At 44.8% G+C, this 14,550-nt stretch overlaps 1 protein-coding gene across 4 annotated transcripts in view; it reads right to left on the bottom strand.

Moving 5' to 3' along the window:
• The window catches only part of RBMS1 (RNA binding motif single stranded interacting protein 1), a 146,396-nt gene that overhangs the window by 89,089 nt on the left and 42,757 nt on the right, over positions 1–14,550 (bottom strand). Inside the window, exon 1 of one of the 4 annotated variants that reach the window (XM_080399172.1) lies at positions 4,223–4,801. The exons of the other annotated variants lie outside the window; for them this stretch is intronic. Within the exon in view, the coding sequence (XP_080255298.1) occupies positions 4,223–4,285 (63 nt within the window). The 5' untranslated portion in view covers positions 4,286–4,801. Of the gene's footprint in view, positions 1–4,222; positions 4,802–14,550 lie in introns of those variants that run through there. 4 annotated transcript variants of the gene reach the window in all.

The following is a 14,550-nucleotide window of genomic DNA, read 5'->3' as shown; positions in this document are numbered from 1 at the left end:
TTTAACATAGTATACAAGGTAAAGGGAAATAGACTGTGTCAGTGCAAGCTGATGATACAAAATTACATAATTCTTATAGTTCTGAAACAAAGAAATAAAAATAAACTAACCCCATTTATTGAGGTAACCAAGGTTATCCTTCCCTCCCTAGGCTTCTCAGCCTCCCCCGGCAGCACCGCGTATACACACACGATGCAATGTCAAATCGGTCTGGGCGCAGACTGCTCTGCGGAGCTGCATGGTTTGAGTTATGACCATGCCCAGGTTTGCAAGTTTAATGAGGTTCCTTCTCGCACACACAGACACCACACACAGTGCCAACTGGGAAATAATAAAGTAGGATTACAGGTGTAGCTCCTTGATATGCTAAACCTATAGATAGAGTGAAAAGCTGATCGACATTTTTAGCCCAAGATCTGCAAAAGCTTTCTTCATTCAACCATCATTTTTCTAAGCAATGGTTACTATTTCTAAACTGTTTCTAAATTATTTCCAGTTTCTAAAACCCACCTTAATCTTCAATTTTTAACAAAACCCAGCCTGCGACATGGCCCTTGATGTTAGCAGAGCTGCATGAAAAGATTAATCAAAAGCTTTGTATGTCTCTCCTTACCCAGGCCAAACACCAAATCAGTGTTAAATTCCTCACGTGCAGCTACGCCCAGTTAATCTGCTTGAAAGCAGCAAACTATGTAAATCTCTTTACGCTGGCGTGATAAACATTACACTCATCAAAAGGTAACAAGAACCAGTGTTACTGGGCAAAGCTGTTGCAAGGCACAGACACGCTGGGCTCCCTGAGCACCCAGGCTGTGGTAGGTGGGACCCGCTGCTCGCCTCCATCCCAGGCCTCCAGAGCTGCTTCTGGCTTCCTCTTCGAGAAACCTGAGAGCAGAGAAAGCTCCCTGCACAAAAGCAATTTAAAATCCCTAATCAAATAGCTGCACTAGCTCTGTAGATTCAAGGAGCAGATGGCAGGAGAAAGCCTAATTTTCCATTTACGATAATTTTACAGAGTGCAGAAATATTTACTTCGGAGGAGCGCCTCCTGATTTACATTAGAATAACAAAAGTGGGAGGAGGGACAGAGAATCACCACATTCTCAGCACACACAAACCAAAGGCTAAGAAAGGCTGCATTAAGCAAGATACTGTATGTCATTTTGTTTCCTTCACATTACGGATGCACACATGTGCATTCTTTGCATAGCTCGAGGAAACCTAGTTAGTAAAAATATTAGCTTACGCCTACCTTTTTCAGATAGGATGCATGGCCATGAGCGTTGTGATAGGTTATTACTGCAGATACGGTATGCCTTTCATTCTCTAACCAGACCTGAATCTGCATTTCAAGCCAATTCTCAGATGAGTTGCCACTCATTTAAGCAACATCTAACTTCTAAGCCTGGTAGGGATATTTTTAATATGCCCGTCTCCCCGTAACACAGGAAATGCTTTTGAAAGTACAACTTCAGAGACCATATTTTAGTATTCTTAAAAGTACTCCAAGAGAGAGAAAAAGATTAGGTACCACCCAGTTGAAACTGACCTGAAACCGGGGATGTCAACTGGCTCCTACATGCCTGAGTTACACACCGAAATAGATACAGCAGATAGCAAGCATAACACTACAAGCACAGATTTGTTTATAAAACAAAACATAGCTCTTTGGGGAAACAAAGAGAGGTTATGGGTAAAGCTCTGGACCTACTGTAGCTAACTGGTATTTTGTCAATGTTTTAAATGAAGACAGAATTTCACATTATATTACAATGCCTTAAAAATAAATTGAGCGTATCGCCTTGCCTTTTACCACTAACTCACTCATCTTTCCACCCGAATCCGTTACAGACTCTTAAAAATGGAATACTAAGGCTGAAGTGCTCTTACACTGTTCTGAAATCACGTATGTTACAATATTAGACATACAAGCCACTCAAAAGATTTTAGTTTCATTTTTAAGTTACTTAATTTTTTTCAGCTTCATACACCACATGCTGTTAGCATAGGAAATACAGTTTCTCCTTTTAGAGTCGATGGAAGACTACTTTTCCTACACTAACAGCACCTAGTGTCTCCAGCTAAAGCACAATTATAATTCAATTGTCTGAATATGGGTTACACAGAACATGCAGAGGCTTAATCTGGACTATTCTTAATTATCACAAGTTGAAGAATTAGGCTCCTAACCCTCTTCAGCACCATTTGACATCAGCTTACCCCTGCAGGTGAAGTCTGAATGAAAGGGAGATCAGAAAGTCAATCTTTAAACGACCTCAGCCTACATGAATGAAGTTAATAGGAGTTTTCCATGGACTTAAATGGAGAAAGGCACAGGCCCTGGCTCCTTATGTAGGAAGTGTTTGAGCAGAGAATAGCTACACACCAACAAAAGAAACCTTTGGTACCCAGGGTCTTAAGCCTACATAATACCCCTGCATTCATTTCTTTCTCTGCCTGTTGGGGAAAAAAGGGTCTGTTTGTTTTTCTGATTCAGTCGGCCCTTTTAGCTCTTTGAATCTAAGGAGTGCACTGTGAAAAGAAGAGCATCTTATCAGCCTGCTCCAGGCCAGCAGGCGAACTCACACCCGCACGTGAAACACAGCCCTGCCAGCCGCCGGCCTGGCCAGCGCCCCCCGCTAGGCCAGCGCCCAGCACCCCACCGGGCTGGCCCAGTCCCGGGCCCCTTCAGGTGGAGTAAGAAAACAGTACCTAATACATTGGCTTCATTTACAAAGTATGCAGGAGCACCAGACAAGATCATCAGCGTGGGTGTAGCCAGGGCATTTATTAAAAACAAACCAAAACCAGCACACACAATAAGCGTGTTTTATTATGCACGGACTTGAACACTCGAAGCACAAGATACAAAGATAACTCCACGCACTGTTAAGCAGCATCTGCAGAGTGCTGTTGAGGTAACACACCAGCGATTCACATCGAAGACATATTTCTATAAAATACGGGGGGAGGAGAAAGGAAACGGCAATTTTTTTGTGAAAGCTTCAAGAAAACACGAAAGACAAACTTTCACTGTCGAGCAAGCTAGCCACACAGATCACACGCCGCCCCAACAATGCCCCGAGTTCAAAATTTCCCTGTGGCTTCTGCAAAACCCCTCAGTGTGCGGGGCAGCCAGATCCAAGCTGCTGTTCCTGCCCTTTATGAATTCTGACTCCGAGCAAAACGGGGCGACTCTGCAGCGCTGCCAGCCGAACCCGCCGGAGCCCTTGTTCCAGCTGCAAAGAGCAGCGGCACGGCCAGTTTTTTCCTCACCTGGGAAGGGGCCTGCCAGTGTCTTTGGCACGGCTCGCCGGGCCGGGAGCCTGTCAGGGACCTCTGCTCCATTTACCCACCGGCACACACACACACGCACACACACTTTCCGGTGAACTTAAAAAGTTAAATATATATATTTTTTTTATCAAAGGGTCGATGAAAAAAATGACACTTTTTGCAGTAAATAGCGTAACATTAATGCCAACTTTTTTATTATTATTATTTTATGGGGGGGGGGGGGGGGGGGGAGTAAAAAGCGCAGCCAAAGAGACGGCGGCCCAGCAAGGTTGTAACTCAACTATTTCAACTATTTTATTTCCAGCGACTAAACAAACAAAGAAATACCTCCTCTTTCAGTACAGCTCCATAGATGCGACTGCTCCGAGCTTATCGGAGCGATCTGCCAGCCCGTAAAATGTCACAGGATTTCCCTTGTGCACTTGCGGGGGGGGAGAAGAGGCAAGCCGGAGGCGGGGGGGCCGGGGGCTGAGAGCAACAGGGCGCCGCGGCCCCCTCGCCCGTTCACGCCGACGGACAAACCCAGCCCGCGGCTTCGCTCTGCGGCAGCACCGTGTGGCAACGCCGGGGCCGCTCTAACTTGTTGCCGAGCTGAGCGGGGCCGCCCGCACCGCCCCGCACCGCCCGGCCCTCAGCCGCCGCCCGCCCCGCACCGCCCGGCCCGGCCGCTAAGGTCACCCGCGGGAGGCCGCCCGCCGCCCGGGCACTCGGCAAGGTCACGGCGCAACTGGGCGGGGAGGGGGCGGCAGAAAAAGGCAGAAAGAGTTTCTTTTTGTCAACCGCAGCTCCCGGGAAGCTAATAGGCTGCAAGTTGCAACTCACCCAAGTCGCCTCCCCGCTCCTTCCCCAGCCCCTCGCGGGGTGCGGGGGGAAAGGAGGGGTGGGGGAGCCACCAGAGCCCCCCCAGCCCACCCCGAGCTCTTACCTGCTTCCGATACGGGGTCCGGCTGCTGCCCGCCGCGCTGCTGTTGCTGCTGGGGAAGATCATCGCCCCGCCTGATCCCCGGCTTCCCCTCGGGATGGGGAGCAACTTCGGCGGCCGCCGGGCTGCGGCGCGGCGGGGCTGCAGGGCGCTCCCCGCCTCCGTGCCTTCGCCGCCGGCTGCGGCTCCTCGCCGGGCCCCCGCGGCCCCCCGCCCCGCCCCGCTCCGCGCCGACCCTACCCCGCCGCGGCCGCCCAGGCTGCCATCAACGGGCTCTCATTGACCGCCGACGGCTTCCCCGGCCCTGCCCGGCCCGGCCGGCCCCACCTCCCGCCGGCCCCAACCACCGCCCAGGAACGGGGAGGCAGCGCGCGCGCCCAGCCGCGGCGGGGGAGCGCGGAGCGGCCACGGCGGCCCTGCCCCGCCCTCGTGCTGCGCGGGGCGGCGCGGAGCGGGGCGCGGCGCCGGGGGAGGGCGCGGAGCGGGGCGGCGGGCGCCCCCGCGGCCCGCAATGGTTGCGCCTGAGCGGGGCGGCGGGCCCGCGGCGGAATGCGCGGCACGCGGGGCGCGCCCGGCTCGGTCCCGGCCCCCCGAGGCGGCTGGGGACACCCCGCAACTCCCCGGCTCACGCAGGGACACACGATTTGTGCGTAACACCCGCGCTCCCCCCCCCCCGCCTGCCGCGCTGGCTGCTCCGAGTGCAACAGAAGCTGCGGGGTTTAACTCTGCAGTTTCCCTCGGTTCGGGGTGGGGAGAGGGGGAGGCACGAATGGTCACAGCCCTCCGATGCCTCAGGGCAGTATCTGGGAAGCGGGTGGAAATTCTGATTTTCTTCACAAAATTTGGGCCCAGGAAACGTTACAGGTCTTGGGCAATTCGAGTGTGACACATGGAGAAAAGGGGTCGCCAGCTTCACTCGCTATCCCTCTGCACCGTTTACATTATTACGTTTACAATACCCAGTGATGCTGATAATCTAGTTTTTAAGAAGTCCCAAAGTTACGGTCCTGTTAAGCCACTGAGCTCCTGATTGGTGACACTGCAGCAGACCTTCTGGTACGGACATGCACCATCGGGCACCTTTAGGTTTCTCTTCCTCTTTCTGACAATACCACAGCCCTCACCTCGCATGCACAAACGTGGCAGTGGGAAACAGCTGGCATGGAAGAAAAAATAGCAAGGTAGTTCATTACGGAAAGGCCAAGTAACGCAGTGCCAGCTGACAACGCCAGTACCTACAAAAGCCGTGATCTTCAGTTAATCAGTTCCCCAGAAATAATCTCCGAGTATTTTGGTATCCTGATACATTGCCACCACAGCTCAGAGCCCATCGGAGTACAGCGGCGGTCAGAAAGCACCGTCACTTGGCAGAACTAGGTTTCTCCATAACTTTCCTTTTTTTCCCTCTTTCAAGTCCTAAAATGGATCTTATTCAGTTTGGCCTTGATTTTATAACACGGGTTTAAGGGCTCCTAGTATTGGACAAAAAGCACTGCAGCCACATGGCAATCACCGCCACTGAAAAAAAGTTTGATGGAGTAAATTTGTGCTAGCAGACTTTATGCCGGATCAGGTACCGTCTGCCTGTGCCACCCTAACTCCATGCTGGATGGCAGATCATTTGTATTCCCACTGCTGGCATAAAGTTAGCACAGAAGCTTAGAGCTAGGATAAATTCATGTTCCCTGGTCTGGTTAAGGCTGTAGCTTCACGCCAGCTTTACAACAACAGCAGCTGACATCACTGCTGAAAAAAAGCAACTGATTCTGAGTGAAACCTTTCCCCTTCCCCCCCCACGCCCCCCACCCTCTGATCAGGTTAGTGTTCTTCCAGCTCATTTCCTTTGTCTGGTTCAGCATGTGGCTGTGCTACCGCTTGTGCCAGCATAATGGAGGAGGTAGCATGGGAGCAAAAACAGGCAGGATCGAGAGGGTGGATATGGCTGCTTGTTTTGGCAGCAGCATCAGATTATATTGGCTTAATATGTTCATGTACCTGTGGCTTGATCTGACAGAAACATAGCTGTGTGCTCATGCCTTCCCGAGGGGTACTACACACAGTAGGAGATCTGTGCTCCGGTCCTGATTATTACAGACCCACGGTCACAGATGACACAGATGCAGTGCTGAAACACTGTCTTAAAGCCATATAAACGGTAATGGTGACAGGCTACTTCTCCTGCTCAGATTTGTATTCCCTATATGATATTTCCTATATGAAAAATAGGAACCCTATTTTTTTGCAGTGTTCTAGTCACCAAAGGGGTGACAAAGCTTACATCTACTGCACCTACAGGAGGGCTTTGTTAGCTGGAGATGTGTAGAGCGACCACACCTTCCCCTCTCGGGGAAAAGCTTTTCAAAACCCATCAATCATCCCTTGCTTCCTTCCCTCTCCTCTTCCTGCCCCATCCCCCAGGGAAGAGGCTGGAGGGATGTAAACACTACATGTTCAATTGGGCCTATTCTCAGTCACTGTCATACCAGGGAAGGCACCCAAGAATATTCCAAAGCAGTATCTGAAAGGCCGCTGCCCTGCCCTCTCTGCCACCACATGTCCCACAGCTTGCTGTGATTCGGACACGGATTCCCCTCACATCTATGTGACACATCTCCCTCGGTCACCATTACTCTTTTTCCTAACATACCAGGAAAACAGACAACAAAAAATATAACCCTGTAAACATCTACTAGACCACGATCAAATGGTATCTGCTTATTTAATGTTGTTAAATAAAAACTTATTACAGAATTTTCTCAGAAGAAAACCTTGATGTCCTATCCTAAGTGCTAACCTACCTATCAGCATTTTCTGTTCTTTTTAAAAGGCTTGAGTGATGTGTCTCCACTTCTGTTTCAGGCGGGGAAATAGCTGCCTTCCAAGAGCTGTGATGAGGTTATCAAGAATACAGAGCCAGACGCCTTACAGCAGTGTGGCTGGAGGGAAGGGGACAGCAGACCTAAATTGAAATGAGAGTTTCTGACTGGACGTAAGGACAGCCAGGCATTGCCCAGAGAGGCTGTGCGGTCTCCGTCGTTGAACATTTTCAAGACCAGACCATGTACAGCCCTAAGCAGCTTGGCCTCAGCTTCACTGATGCTGCTTGGGGCTGGAGGTTGCACTAGAGATGCCCCGAGGTCCCTTCCAATCTGAACCTACGCTTGCATGAAAAAGATGCTTCGCTTTTGCTCCGGAACATAGGCAAAATTATTTCAGTGTAAAACCCTGTAACTGAGATGAAGTTGATAAAGGCTCAAGATAATTCCCTAGATTTTTCAATACATGTACAGTGATATATCAGTTCAAGATACTGAAAACCGTTCCCCTACGTATTTCCTGGGATGCAAGAAGCATGCCTTGATTGCAAAGAACAGTTTCAGTCTCACTCATTTAGCAATGCTCAAACTGAGACACATAATCTATAAAATGTATACAGATGTGATAATTTAAATCATATTTTCAAGGACTTTATTACTGTGTGTAACAGGTATGAACAGATTTGCAGATAGTCAGGCATCTTGCTCCTTAAAGTTATAAATGAGCAATTAATTTTGATCCTGAGGGAAAAAGGTGACCATAGGTTCTAAGAATATCTAAGTGTGTATATACATCATGTTCAAAGCTTCTTTAAATTACCCAGAGTTTCTTATTCAGAAATAAGGAAAACTTGCTGAGCAGATCCGGTGCATTTTGGAGCTACAGTGTTGTAATTACATGTTCTGTTTTCTTTGGAGTTATTTTTACATACAGTTCAGAAATTCAGGTTTGCAGAGAGGCTGGGTAAATACAGAAAGAAAGATTTCTCTGAAAACCTGGAGACAACTGTAAGTCCTCAAGAATATTTCCAGTAATGTTTATCAATCTAAACAAATAGTAGACTGACAAAACTAAGCCATTATTTTAAAAACAGTTCTACACATTTAAGCTGCTACTTTACCATTTCTGTTCTAAATCAAATCCATGGCTTCCCTTATTTATCTCAAAATTCAACTGAAGTAGCTAGTTCCCCTCAGGGCATTCGGTGCCTCTGTAGGACAGATGGTCCCTCAGCCCTGGATCTGCTTTAAAAGGGAAACTTTCAGTCTATTGCAAGACTCTGTGAGTCCAGACTGGATCCTCCTGAACTTCCTCACAACCCTGCCCTCCTGGGCACTTCAGGGCCTCCTGAAGACCTGTCAGTGGAGGTGTGATTGTGGGCAACTCACTTCCCCACCTTGACCGGAGCTAGAAGGCCTATGGGCTTTCCATCACAACGCTCACTGGCTGGAGGATCCATCCTCTCATCACAGCCAGTCATATGTAAAAAGACACAAACCACAGTAGGCGGGAGGCTGAGCCACAACAATGCAAAAATACTTTGAAATACCCTATGCAAGCCAAGGAAACAATATGCAGGGCTGAACTTTGAGAGATATTAAGCATTTCCTGAGAAGTGTTAATAATGGGGTATGGGAAGCTAAGTATCGCACAGAGGCAGATTTTTCATTTTAGGCCTAAGTTCATCTATTCAGAACCAAAAGCAAGGAAAGCATTTATAAGAACCAAAGGAATAAAGTAAACTTCATTATATGGGATGCTCCTTTAGAGATAAATAATTTCATAATAAATTGGTTTTCTTATTATTTAAGTATCCCCAGTATGCAGGTAATGAAAAAAAAAAATCTGTATCTTGCTAAGCGAGGATGAGAAGTCAGTACAGATGGAACATAGTAATGCCATGAACATGCAAAATTCTTACGTATAAAAACATCTGTAAATTTTCTTTTTTTAAGAAGGAGAAAATTATTAAGAAACAATGACTTCTGCAGAAGTATATGACCTACTATGAGTGAGGTATTGCACTCACAATGAGAAGCCATTGTTTAAGAATGCAGTCTTCAAAAGAATCACTGGAATATTTTCAATAAGAATCTCCATGATGATCACAACCAAAAGAGGAAGACAAATAACCTTCTCCAGCTGTACTTTTTCAAATACTAGTACCACGATACCAAATTACTTATGTTTTAGATTAGAACCAAAAAAATAAATGCCATTTTATCACTCATTATAAAATACACATGCACAGTCACTACAATAGATTTCTTTTGATTCGAACCCATCAACTCATTCTCTCTGGGAATCCTCCAACCGGTCTCTGATTTTCCCTTCACCTTTACTGTGGAGGTTTTTTTCCCTTAAATCCCAGAGCTCTCTCCGAAAAAAAGACCAGCCCTCTGCTCCCTTCAGCGCACACAGAATGCCTCTGCTGTGGCCACTGGGTTTGTGCCTCCCATGACATGTTTTGACTCCTCCTATTCATTTTAGTTTGCAGTTCATTCCTTCCATGCTTTCTTAAATGTTCTTGGAAAGACACTTCATAAATTGCACAATTATAAGTAATTGTTGCCATTCCTTCACTGATGACTGGTGCTAAGAATATGAACACAGAGAGCAACACAATCTCTTGTTAATGCCCTGCCAGCATTTTATATTATGGAATGCATTATTTATTCTTTGAAAGCCACGACAAGATATTTCCTTGTAGAAGTGTTTCCACCGTCAAACAAACACCCTCTTCCTACATATACCCTGTGTATTGTGGGAAGCACAAGTATGAAGCAGAATTACTGTAAAGGATTACTATGCAACAGGAATTTAAGGAGGCTGCTCATAATCAGTAATTAAAACACAGGACAAAATCCAATCTTGATTTGTGGAATTAACTCAAATGACTCTAAAAGATCTCAGTTCTGCCATTAGCTAGATAATGTTGCCAGACACTTGTTTGAGACTATAAAGCAGTCAAAGTCTGTAAACAGTTGCCAGATTTATTGTAGAACAAAATAATAAAGTCTGTCTGAAATGACAAAGTATATTGTTTTTTTCTGCTTTGTTATTAACTATGTAGGAAGTTCATCATTACATTAAAACATATTTAGATTTTAAGTGAGACTACTAAGAAGAGCTCACTGTTTCAACATGCTTTCTTGACTGTGTATTTTTTACACTTTATGCAGAATAAATTTATGGAACAGTAGAAGAAGAAAGCAAAAATATTTGCTAAGTATTTTCTAGGAAATAATGATTCTATGCAGCTATTTGATTTTTTATATATTTTACACATTTACATTTTAATATGAATATTAATAAAAGATTAAGTAAAACCTGGAAACACATATTTTTTTTCTAAAGCTTCTGAATTAATACGGTTCTAAAGTAGGGTTATAATCTTCTGGTTTTCCAATAGAAAAAAAGCTCTTTCTAGCCATAATTTGTTCAATTTTGGTATGCTGGGTTTTCTTGGACAAAATTTTTCATTGTGCGGGCCAGGCTTGGATGGTAACTGTTTTACTAGAATCTTAGAAATAAGAAAGTAAAGAAATGAATTAAAATATGTTTAAAGATTGAGAACAGTTAATGACACTGAAAAGATAAATTATTGCGCAGTGGTTAGAGTAGAATGTCTGACTGAAAATCAGCCAGTCATAATTTTATTCCTCTGTGTGTTGTTTTCATGGTATCTAAGTCCATGAAATAGTTTCAGTTTTGTCAGTGCTCTGTAGTTATGGAAAAAAAAATAAATTCAGGCCTTTACCTGGTCTTTCCACATCTATAAAATGGGACGTATACTTTGAAACCTTGAAAGAAACAAGCACTATTTGCATTATAAGCAAGTTTTGTACTAGAGCAATGACGTGCAGGCTGGAATCGCAACACATGCTATGTATATTTATAAATAAATGCTCGCTATGGCAAAAGAGGAAAAAAGTAGAAAAAGTAATTTAAAATATGATATGCCAAAAAAGATAGAGTTATTGTCACTAACGCAAAACCAGGCTTTCATACTCAAGCTATGGGCTTGAAGAGCACCTGAGGAAAAAAACCAGACCAGGTACTGCTCCGCAAACCTCTGCTGCAGACAGCAGTCACAGAGGCAGGAGCGACAAGCCAGACCGGAGGCTGTGTACAGTAGGTGTGTACGTGTGGGTATCTTGGAAAAAACCTCACACCACCACTCTTTCCAAACAATGTTATTGCCCTAAGATGACTCTTCTTGCCTTTTTTTTTTTTTTTTTTCCTGGAACGAAGTCCTGTTGTGTTTGTTCGACAAATACTAGTAAGTGGTGAAGTGAAGAACTGACAGCTCTACCTACTGACAAGCACTGTGCAAATTTTTCCTGTCCTCACACACATCCCTGTCAATTAACCTCATTTCTGACCTGCAAATGTCTTTACAGTGCTCAAACTCCCCTGAGTACACTGACAACACTGTACTGGCTCTCTGGTGTCCATTTACATCATCTCAGTTGGAGTCTGAGAAACTAATTTCCATATAGATTTCAAAGGGGCATATACACTTTATCTGTTTCAAAATTACAGCCTTTACCCTCCAAGTTTGTTTTATAATCACATATAAACAGAAATACATTTGTTTATAATACACAGTCTGATTATAATGACCTGATTTAGAGTATGAAGAGAAGAAACAAGATCATGTGGCAGAAGTTAAGCAAATATTTAATAATGAGTCTGAATCTTATCTCATTTTCAGTATATTTAAAATAAAAGTATCCACATAAACCTTGATAGAATTGTTCCTGAAGTACCTGGTGCAGCTCACATCTCTGACAGGCACTGTGGGCTTCAGTCTGCCAAAGAAGCTACAAACTGTGGGTTTTTTTTCCCCTAGAAAGGCATGCTCTACCCTTCTGAGTTTTGAAATTGCATACTACTTACATTTGTGGCACCTGCACAACACCAATAAAACACAGAACAAAATGATCAACAGATACATCTCCAGAATACGAAAATTCTTCCAACCACGTAAATTCAGCACTCACAGATGTCACACGCCTGGTGGTCAAAAGACCTCCACCAGCAAGGCACTGGGCATCTGCAGTGGAAGGTTCCCCGTGCCTTGGGGTTGTCTGCACCCTGCAGAGCCCAGTCTCGCAGGTGAAAGAAGAGTGTAGCCCCTGCTGATCCAGCCCTTCCCCAACAGGCTATAGGATCCTGAACCTGAAGGCAGGGGATGTGGCTGATGCACCACAGACAGGTAAAAAGCGGGAGCAGAACACCAAAGCCATCTTCTGACACACTGTACAGCACTGACTGCAAATGGGGGGTTCTGCCACGTCCCCTCAGAGCTTACCTAGCAACAAGCTGCACTGCTGTCCCGAGCCTGTGTCTTTTCATCATTTCAGTTCCTGTAATTTTAAATTCAGAGATGAACTGAATATTTATGTTCAGTAATCAGTAAATTAATCAAGATGGCTAGGACAATTTATTTCAGGGAGTAATTCACAGAGTTATTTACTAATTGTTCTATACCAAGTGTCATGGGCTGGCAGCAGCACAAATCATGGTAGGAAAATATTTCATTGCATCATAATTAAGCTTCATATTTATTTAGGTAAATAGACTTTTAAAGTTGTTTTCAACACATTCTCTCGAGTTGGATTCAAAGTATCTATCAGATACTGCACAACCATATTTCACAGGTCTGTTCATCAATATCAATGCACGTAAATCAAAGATAAAACCTGGAATGAAATCATGGCCCGGCCAATTGGAGGTTTACCAGTGGGTTCCAGGTTTTACCCAGAATGAAAGCACTTAAACTGGGTTTTTGTGACCTGCTTAGTGAATTTAACTGCTCAGGGATGGCGATAAGGAGGAAATCTTCTGCTCCTTTCCCCCTTCCTGCTCTGAGCTTTGTGGGTTTGTGGGTCTGTTTCTTTCGCTTGCTGATTCAACTCACTAACCCAGCAGAAATCTTGCCACATTTTTTTTTTTTTTTTTTTTTGCCATGCCAGGGAGCTGAGTTGGGTCACTGAGGTGTCCAACAAGACAATCACAAGGTAAGCAGCAGGAGCACGCTGCTGGGAGAAGGCAAGGCAAGGAAGGCGTGCGTCCCGCCCTGGGAAGAGGGGCTGCTGGCTGAGTGGCTTTTCTCAGTCTAGGGCTCCCTCATGGAATTTTACTCAGAACATTTTTCACTGGTGACCTTTTTTTTAACCATACATTTCCAGTCAGATTCCAGGAAAATGAGGTTATTGCAACAACCCCAGAGCCCAGCCATTTTGTGCAGATGTGCTGCAACAGAGTTGGGTGAGCGAGTTCGGATAACACAAGAATTAGGTTGAACTTTCGCCCCTAGTTCCAGCATTCTTTGAAGTTCTTCACTGCCTTGGCAACTCCTTCCCCTATCTTCCGCTATTGCAGCTTCTGTCAGAGGCCAGATCTGCATTGCCAGGATTTTCTCCATTCTGGGATCTTCAAAAAGAATTTTGCACTAAGCTTCCCGGGGACCAGATCTTCACAGTGTTTCAGTGCTTGCAGCACAGCTTGCTGCACTTTTGAGCAGAGCAAACCTCCCAGCAGTGTCTGCCGAAATGGGGGTCTAAGGCAAAAAGGATTTCAGCAAACAGCCATGGGAACCTTGGAGGACTGATTACCAGGAGGAAATTGATGATTTTCTTCTAGCGGGAAGCAAATTTGAGTAGTTTTCTCTATAGTATTTTAACATGAATCTATGTGAAAATGTGCCCTTGCATATACATCAGGGTTTTGTTACCTATCCGTCAAAATTACCAAATAAACAACGACCAATTTCAGGGCCTGATCCAGTTGTCCCCCAATGTGACCCACAAGTACATAATAAAGACAACTGGGTACTATCACACCATCGCTGTTGATCCTAAGACACAATTTACCCTTCACTATTCTAAAGACCACTGAAAAGTTTTCACATGAATATTTGTTGACATAATTATAGATGGAGCTTTGTTGTATTTTTCACAGTTATCTGTCAGATACATTATTTAACCTGATTACCCAAACTCCAGTCCAAAATACCATCCAACTATATTTGGTGAAGCACACACAGGATTATGCTTGGACAAACAGGTGGATTTTGGAGACCCCCAGATAACATTGCTGCAGAACATGGGCTTAGATACTCTAGAAGGGAGGAGAGGGTAATGGCTTGGAAAGGCAAACATGCTTGCTTCTTATACCTTCATTGTAATCAGTTACTTTACAGCAGACAGTCTCATTACTATAAATTGCAACTAGAGGCGTTTTTGCCTTGCAAAGGAATTCATAAAAACATGTCAGATCATGTCAGCTGAGATGTTATATAAATCACATTCTGCACAAAGTGAAAAAATACATTTTGCATCCAAGAAATTTCAGATTGTTTTCTGAGTAGAGCCCACTGTTTCACAACTCAGAATTTTTATCAGAATTACAGACGCCATTTAAAAGACATGAAAAGAAAGTTGAAAATCTAAATATGCCTAAATGCTTCCATTTTAATTCCCTTGTTCATTTTATTTCCACAAAAG

The sequence above is a fragment of the Falco punctatus genome (genome assembly GCF_963210335.1).
Source record: "Falco punctatus genome assembly, chromosome: 8".
Classification (NCBI taxonomy): domain Eukaryota; kingdom Metazoa; phylum Chordata; class Aves; order Falconiformes; family Falconidae; genus Falco; species Falco punctatus.
The sequence above is the reverse complement of the archived record's forward strand: the minus strand, read 5'-3'. Positions and strand labels throughout refer to the sequence as shown.